The 8,829-nt window shown below is 44.7% G+C and overlaps 1 protein-coding gene across 1 annotated transcript in view; it reads left to right on the forward strand.

The window, feature by feature from the left end:
* LOC109877446 (TP53-binding protein 1-like) overlaps positions 1–8,829 on the forward strand; it is a 57,208-nt gene that overhangs the window by 47,926 nt on the left and 453 nt on the right. Inside the window, 7 exon segments of the mRNA XM_031812391.1 lie at positions 460–851; positions 1,597–1,920; positions 2,896–3,048; positions 4,751–4,939; positions 5,638–5,732; positions 7,663–7,859; positions 8,366–8,502. Of these exon segments, the coding sequence (XP_031668251.1) occupies positions 460–851; positions 1,597–1,920; positions 2,896–3,048; positions 4,751–4,939; positions 5,638–5,732; positions 7,663–7,859; positions 8,366–8,502 (1,487 nt within the window).

Consider the following 8,829-nt stretch of genomic DNA (forward strand, 5'->3'; position numbering starts at 1 on the left):
ACTAATCATCTCAATGCAACACAGCTGTCTCCTTTTCCTGTCTTCACTAATCATCTCAATGCAACACAGCTGTCTCCTTTTCCTGTCTTCACTAATCATCTCAATGCAACACAGCTGTCTCCTTTTCCTGTCTTCACTAATCATCTCAATGCAACACAGCTGTCTCCTTTTCCTGTCTTCACTAATCATCTCAATGCAACACAGCTGTCTCCTTTTCCTGTCTTCACTAATCATCTCAATGCAACACAGCTGTCCCTGTCTAACATGTATGTTTCTTATTGACTAAAAGGAGCCCAAACTTAAAAGCACTACTTGAAGAAATGTGCAGTGTATATAGAACATGACTGGTCTGTTCCACTGGAGGAGTAACGCTGATCTATTCTTTACATAACGTTTCTAAACATATGTCTGTAATGTTCAAAATGTTGATGGTGCTCTTTGTCCTATTGACCCTCTCAGGGGTGCCGGGGTCCCTCGTGCCAATGCCCGCGGCCAACCACTGTCCTCCTCCGAGGATGAGCCCTACACCCGCCTGTGTCCCACCCCGCACATCCCAGACAGCCCAGTGGTCCCCAGCCACTCCTCCACATCTCTCCTCACCACCATTTCCCAAGATGAAAGCAGCCCAGCTGGGAGCAGCTTCGTGGGGCTTCGCGTGGTGGCCAAGTGGTCCAGCAATGGCTACTTCTACTCAGGCCGCATCACCAAGGACCTGGGCGAGGGGCGTTACCGGCTGCTCTTCGATGACAGCTATGAGTGCGAGGTCACGGGCAAGGACATCCTGCTGTGCGACCCCATCCCCCTGGACACTGAGGTCACGGCACTGCTGGAGGACGAGTACTTCAGCACAGGTGATTCTGCATTCAAAACAACTGGGAACTCTGAAAAATATGAGGTCAAATCATGACGTCAGTGATCTTCAGGTCGGAAAGTCGGAGCTCTAGAAAGAGACCTGAGTTGGAATGACCGTTCAAATAGATTTTTCCCAGTCCAAGCTCGTTTTCTTTCCTCGTTCCCAGTAGTTTTGAAAGTAATAAAGTCGGAAGTCAAAGAGTTCCCAGTTGTTTTGAAAGCGGCATGAGAAGGGGAAAAGAGAGGACAGATCGTTTGCACTCTCAAAGTTTCCACTTGAACAATCCCTGACATGGATTTAAAAGCATATGATTGGTTTGGTGTAAGCATTAACTGGAGGAAGTTTCTCCCATGGTTAAACGCATGACGGGGAGTGTGAAAACACGTGTGGAGAATCTGGACGCAGGACAGGAGAAGAGAGAATGGGGTTGGAATGGGTTTGGAGTGGAGGATAGAAAAATAAGACAATTCGAGTCTCAACACAGACCCATGGCTGAGAAGAGGTCAGGCTGTCACTGTAAACTCATTTCCCTTCATGTGGTTGGCCCTTTTCCCAATTCTGTCTTTAAATGGAAAAGAAGCATTGGTGATCCTGACTCTCCACAAATGTAATGGATCTTCAGTGGAATGTTAACATCAGTGTACTGTAGTCTCTCTTCAATTGACTGTTTTTCTCCATGTAGCTGATATGATGCAAATTTGACTGCTTATCAACCCTTCTCTGGCTTTGCCTTGTCTCCCCAGGTCGAGTGAAGGGCTACAAGAAGGAGGGCAAGGACTTGTTCTACAGTGTGGAGAAGCAGGGCCAGACTACAGCTGTAGAGAGGGAGGGCCAGACTACAGCTGTAGAGAGGGAGGGCCAGACTACAGCTGTAGAGAGGGAGGGCCAGACTACAGCTGTAGAGAGGGAGGGCCAGACTACAGCCACTACAGCTGTAGAGAGGCAGTGGTACAGCCGCAGTTCTGTCATCCTGACCATGGAGCAAGGCAACAGGCTGAGAGAACAGTACGGCCTGGGACCCTACGAGCCCTCCACACCCCTGGCCAAGGCCTCTGATATCAGCCTGGGTAAGACAACCACAAAGCTTTGAGGATTGACTAAGTGAGAACCATATAGCCGTGCCCTGGCAAGAACCACAAGTACCCTTTCCACACTGAGCCGAGATGTACTGCACTGGCCTGGTTACGCTAACACAATAGTTGCTGGAACTCTTCTGGAAAGGACAGTGTGAAACTAAATGATTGGACCTAGCACAGTAGCATACCACCCAGCATCCCACTGCTGGCTTGCTTCTGAAGCTAAGCAGGGTTGGTCCTGGGTGGTCCCTGGATGGGAGACCAGATGCGACGAAGTGGTGTAAGAGGGCCAGTAGGAGGTACTCTTTTCTCTGGTCTAAAAAAATAATTAAAAATATCCCAATGCCCCAGGGCAGTGATTGGGGACATTGCCCTGTGTAGGGTGCAGTCTTTCGGATGGGACGTTAAACGAGTGTCCTGTCTCTGGTCACTAAAAGATCCCTTGGCACTTATTATAAGAGTAGGGGTGTTAACCCTGGTGTCCTGGCTAAATTCCCAATTCCCATACCATCATGACCACCTAATCATCCCCAGCTTCCAATTGGCTCATTCATCTCCACTTCTCTCCCCTGTAACTATTACCCAGGTCGTTGCTGTAAATGAGAATGTGTTCTCAGTCAACTTACCCGGTTAAATAAAAACAGTACAGGTTGAGTTGGCATGATAATGTTAAAATGGTATAATGTGAGCACTGCCCAATAAGGAAATATATTACATTACTCCTCTTAAGTTTGAGTTGAGTCATCTCTACGTTTCACATAGCTTGATAAAGACTCCCAAGTCTCTGTGAAAACAGTGATTCCTTCATACAGGAAGAATCTGCTGAGTGTTTCATCAAACAGAAGTGGGGTTAAATGTTAGTGTCATTTCCGTGTCAAGTGTGATGACGTGTGACATTGCTGTGCCCACCCCCACAGATTGAAGTAGAGATATAATGAGTACATTCTATGGCGCTGTCTTCCACAGATAACCTGGTGGAGGGGAAGAGGAGACGCAGGGGGATCACAGGGGGGGCCAGCCCCCTCACCCCTGGCCCCTCTGGGAAGAGGAAGCTGATCAGCTCTGAGGACAGGGACAGGACCCCGGCTAAGCGAGGCCGCAGAGGGGGAGCCAGAGCCGGTACGGAGACCAAGTCACCCTAAACTTGACACCATACCTTAACCCTGACCCTACACCTAACCTCTGTGTCCAAGCCTAAACTCTCAACTGTAACCTCTAACATTTAGGTTAAACTTAAATGTCAACCCAAAACCTAAAATGCCCACCTCCAACCCCAGTCTATTTAACACTAAGCCACAGCCCTAACCTCAACCTCAGTAACACTAAGCCACAGCCCTAACCTCAACCTCGGAGCATAGATCACTGAGCAAACCATACAGACCTGACCCCAGAACAGTGGACTGAGAGCCCTTGGTGATGGTTTGGATAGGTGGAGGCATTTTATACATTCTAGAAATGTATTTCTATATTTATTAACATAATTGGTCTCAGTGGGGTGCAGAATTTTTAGACTGCTGCAATGTACATTTTAACTATTTATTAATACATTTGGTTTTAGTCAGTATTGGTAGTTTTTATGAATGTAATTATGAACTATAAGAGCAGGGCACGTATTGAAAATGTAATGTTTTTTTTAACACAATTTTTAAAAATAAAGATTTGGATATTTGAAATGATTTTCTGTAAAGAGTATTCTTAGTATTGCCAGCTCTCTATAGAGATTACAGTATATAACCATAAAGCCTTTGAGTTTGTATTCAGATCCACAGACATTTTTGACTACCACAGTGCACTGCAACCACCACCCTCTCCTTATAATATAATAATATATGCCATTTAGTAGACGCTTTTATCCAAAGCCACTTAGTCATGCGTGCATACTGCATACATTTTATGTACGAGGTGGCAGGTAGCCTGGTGGTAGAGTGTTGGACTAGTAACCGAAAGGTTGCAAGATCGAATCCCTGAGCTGACAAGGTAAAAAATCTGTCGTTCTGCCCAAGAACAAGGCAGTTAACCCACTGTTCCTAGGCTGTCATTGAAAATAAGAATTTGTTCTTAACTGACTTTCCTAGTTAAAGGTCAAATAAAAAAATGTTTTCTTTAAAATGGGTGGTCCTGGGAATTGAAACCACTATCCTGGCGTTGCAAGTGCCATGCTTTACCAACGGAGCGACAGAGGACCTTAGGCTGAGTTGGTATGTGAATAACTACTAGACTTGGTGTTGGTCCACATGTGTAAAGGAAACAGGTAAAGGTGTGTTTTTATATTATCCACTGAATATTTGCTTAGAGGGGTGTCTTTCCGTAAACCTTTCACTCCTTTGAACCGCGCACGGATCCCAAAAACTTGTTTTGAGTGACGGCAGACAATGTTTCATGACATTGGAGAAGTGTTAAGTCAAACCTGTTTTCCTTTAGTTGTTTGAAGAGCTGAAGCTCATGTTTTACTGCACTGGTGGTGTTTGAAGAGCTGAAGCTCATGTTTTACTGCACTGGTGGTGTTTGAAGAGCTGAAGCTCATGTTTTACTGCACTGGTGGTGTTTGAAGAGCTGAAGCTCATGTTTTACTGCACTGGTGGTGTTTGAAGAGCTGAAGCTCATGTTTTACTGCACTGGTGGTGTTCGTGTTCTTCCTCAGTCTGTTATAAAGCTCTTTTTCTTCATAGACCTTTTCTCTCTTGAAATACACAATTCCAGCTGTTTCATTGATGGTTTCTAATTTCTGCCTTCTCTCTATTTCTCTTTTATTTCTCTCTCTCTGTGTATGTGTCTCTGATTGGGCGTCTGTATGTGTCCATCCATTCATTTCTCTCCACAGGCCAGCGGGTTGGTGTGTGTAACACCTCAGGCAGTGGCACCGACCTGCCCTGGGACCATAGTGACCTGGCGGAGACTCACGGCCCGCTGCCCCAGAGTGCATCTCTCTTCCTGGGCTTTGCCTTCATGCTGACCGCATCATCAGAGAGCGACCGCCAGACCAACCAGACAATCAGCGATGGCGAGGAGGGTGAGAAGGCTATGGCCCAATCCCAAATCTACCCCTAAACCCTACGCCCTTGTGGAGATGGGAGAGGATTTGATTGGTATAAGCAATATGGTGAAACTCCATCTGGCCTATCAGAGGACAGGGTGGAGCTATAGTACTATCAAATTGCGAACACCTCTCAAATCCAGTCAGATCTCCACATGCATAAAGCATAGGGTCCAGGGGTTGTTTCTGGATGGGACCCTTGTGTATTCCCAGACTGTGGAACACCCCTTAAAGGGATAGTTCATTCCAGTGTTCAAATTATACATTGTCTTTTGGGGGTGCACAACATTGAAATCTTTGACCTTTTGGGGGAGACCCACATTTATATTTAAATTATTATGGGGTCTCTAATTTGATGTTCATTCCAATATTAAAGTTTGACAGATATTCATAAATCGGCGGAATCCTAACTTTGAGACTTTGGTGTTAATAATGGATGTCACTGGGAAACTTGCAAGAAAACAATTACTGAGTGTGTGGAAAAATAAGATTCTGCCCAGGAATCTGGTTAGTTTTAGGCAAAGGTCTTCCACAGTGGTCTGTGCAGCCTCAATGAAATGTATTTAATTCATTTAAGACACACCGACATCCTTTTTTGTTTATCTAAATGACAGCTAAAGATCTCTCTGATTGTGTATGTTAACATGTTTTATGTTGTCCTTTCCCTCCAATAGAGTATGTGCAGACGGCCCCCTATCACAAACGCTACACTGAGACCCAGCTGGAGGCCGGAGCAGGCTTCATCCTCAACGACTTCAACGAGGAACAGGTGACATGGAACACCCATAGAGAGAGAATTACTAGAAGGGACAAAGCCTCTCATTTCACTGCAATTCTATTTCTATGAGCACACTTCTACAGCCATGTCAGTTCTCATGGAATATGGAGAGAAGCATTACTGTATGTAGGCACACTACATCCTCTGCACCTACAGTTGAAGTTGGAAGTCTATGATGAAGCCTACACTTAGGTTAGTCATAAACTTGTTTTTCAACCACTCCACAAATTTCTTGTTAAACTATAGTTTTGGCAAGTCGGTTAGGACATCTACTTTGTGCGTGACACAAGTCATTTTCCCAACAATTGTTTACAGACTAATTATTTCACTTATAATTCACTGTATCACAATTTCAGTGGGTCAGAAGTTTACATACACTAAGTTGACTGTGGATTTAAACAGCTTGGAAAATTCCAGAAAATTATGTCATCTCTTTAGAAGCTTCTGATAGGCTAATTGACATAATTTGAGTCAATTGGAGGTGTACCTGTGGATGTATTTCAAGGCCTACCTTCAAACTCAGTGCCTCTTTGCTTGACATCATGGGGAAATCACAAGAAATTACCCAAGACCTCAGAAGAAAAATTGTAGACCTCCACAAATCTGGTTCATCCTTGGGAGCAATTTCCAAATGCCTGAAGGTACCACTTTCATCTGAACGAACACCATGGGACAACGCAGCAGTCATACTGCTCAAGAAGGAGACGTGTTCTGTCTTCTAGAGATGAAAAGTGCAAATCAATCCCTTCACAAGGACCTTGTGAAGATGCTGGAGGAAACAGGGACAAAAGTATATCCACAATAAAACGAGTCCTATATCGACATGACCTGAAAAGCCACTCAGCAAGGAAGAAGCCACTGCTCCAAAACTGCCATAAAAAAGCCAGACTACGGTTTGCAACTGCATATGGGGACAAAGATCATACTTTTTGAAGAAATGTCCTCTGGTCTGATGAAACAAAAATAGAACTCTTTGGCCATAATGACCATCGTTATGTTAGGAGGAAAAAGGAGGATGCTTGCAAGCCAAAGAACACCATCCCAACCGTGAAGCACGAGGGTGGCAGCATCGTGTTGGGGGTGCTTTGCTGCAGGAGGGACTGGTGCACTTCACAAAATAGATGGCATCATGAGGCAGGGAAATTATGTGGATGTATTGAAGCAACATCTCAAGACATCAGTCAGGAAGTTAAAGCTTGGTCTCAAATGGGTCTTCCAAATGCTTGGGGTCATTGTCCATACTTCCAAAGTTGTGACAAAATGGCTTAAGGACAACAAAGTCAAGGTATTGGAGTGGCCATCACAAAGCCCTGACCTCAATCCCATAGAACATTTGTGGGCAGAACTGAAAAAGCGCGTGGGAGCAAGGAGGCCTACAAACCTGACTCAGTTACACCAGCTCTGTCAGGAGGATTGGGCCAACATTCACCCAACTTATTGTGGGAAGCTTGTGGAAGGCTACCCGAAACATTTGACCCAAGTTAAACTATTTAAAGGCAATGCTACCAAATACTAATTGAGTGTATGTAAACTTCTGACCTACTGGGAAAGTGATCAAATAAAAGCTGAAATAAATCACTCTACTATTATTCTGACATTTCACATTCTTAAAATGAAGTGGTGATCCTAACTGACCTAAGACAGATACTTTTTACTAGGATTAAATGTCAGGAATTGTGAAAAACTGAGTTAAATGTATTTGGCTAAGGTGTATGTAAACTTCTGACTTCAACTGTATATGTCACAGGAGGTAGTGCACTTGCTCTGTAAACAAAGGGTCCCTGGTTCAAGTTCCATTTCAGCATTCTTCCCTCAATTGCTCCACTAAAAGAATGCAATGTTTAGCTTTAGCTTCTACATATTCAATTTCTAATATTGCCCATCGTGAAGTGTCTTCTCTTGTGATTCCCTCCCGCCGCAGTGCAAGGCGGCCTATCAGAGCCTGCTGATCACCGACCAGCATAGCCGAACCAGGAAGTACCTGCTGTGTGTGGCCAGTGGCGTGCCGTGTGTGTCTCACATCTGGGTGAGGGACTGTTGCAAGGAGGGCAAGCTGCTCAACTACAGGAACTACCTGCTGCCCGCAGGAGTGGGCCCTGACGAGCGCATAGTGGAATGGTGGGGATTGTAGTTGTTTATATCCAAAAATTGTCAGACTACACCTGTCCCTATCATATAGGAATAATGCAGGCACATTAAGTTGGCTCTCTCAAGTGATACAAATGTAAACACTGGTAGTCTACTATTATAATGGCATCCACAGTCTATCAATCAAACACATTTTATAAAACCCTTTTAACAATAGCAGTTGTCACAAAGTGCTTTACAGATACCCAGCCTAAAACCCCTTAGAGCAAGCAATGCATAAGCACAGTGGCTAGGAAAAACTCCCTGGAAAGGCAGGAACAGGCTCTGAGGGATGGCCAGTCCTCTGGATGTACCAGGTGGATTTTAAGAGTACTTGTGCCAGATGTGTTCAACTGTTCCTAGATGACCAGCAGGTCAAAACAAATAACCACGGTGGCTATAGAGTCATGCATTCAAAGTGAACAAAACACTTCAAGAATGAATATGGTCCTGGTGCTGAGGGGAATGCATTGAGTGCTTTTGTTTATTTTGATCAGGCATCCGCGCTGCAGCCCGTTTAAGGCCCTGCGGGTCCTGTTGGTATTTGAGGAGCCGGCGGAGCTGTGGTCTGAGCTGCTGATGATGAGTGGAGCTTCCTCTGTGAGACAGCATCAAGCAGAAAAGGACAGCTCTGGTACGTACAGTACAATACATGCTCTCCTGTCCCAGCACTGCTTGAAAATGATCAAAACAAACATGTTGGTGTGTCTGTATGGTAACACCCCTAACACTTATTAGCCCTGAAGGTCACTGGTTCAATCCACCTTTTCCACTTTCTGTTCTCCTGTGTTAAATTATTGTCAAGCTAATGTTTCTAATCTTGATGCCTACGCAACAAGTAGTTCAAGATGATCACTAGGTAACATTCTAGAGTAAAAGCCAAAAAGATGAGCCTTGAGTAGAGACAAATGCATGTTCTGGATGTCTGCTTTCATAATGCGTTTTATGTTTGCGTCAACAG

This window comes from Oncorhynchus kisutch, unplaced genomic scaffold (assembly GCF_002021735.2).
Source record: "Oncorhynchus kisutch isolate 150728-3 unplaced genomic scaffold, Okis_V2 Okis03b-Okis08b_hom, whole genome shotgun sequence".
Taxonomy (NCBI): Eukaryota; Metazoa; Chordata; class Actinopteri; order Salmoniformes; family Salmonidae; genus Oncorhynchus; species Oncorhynchus kisutch.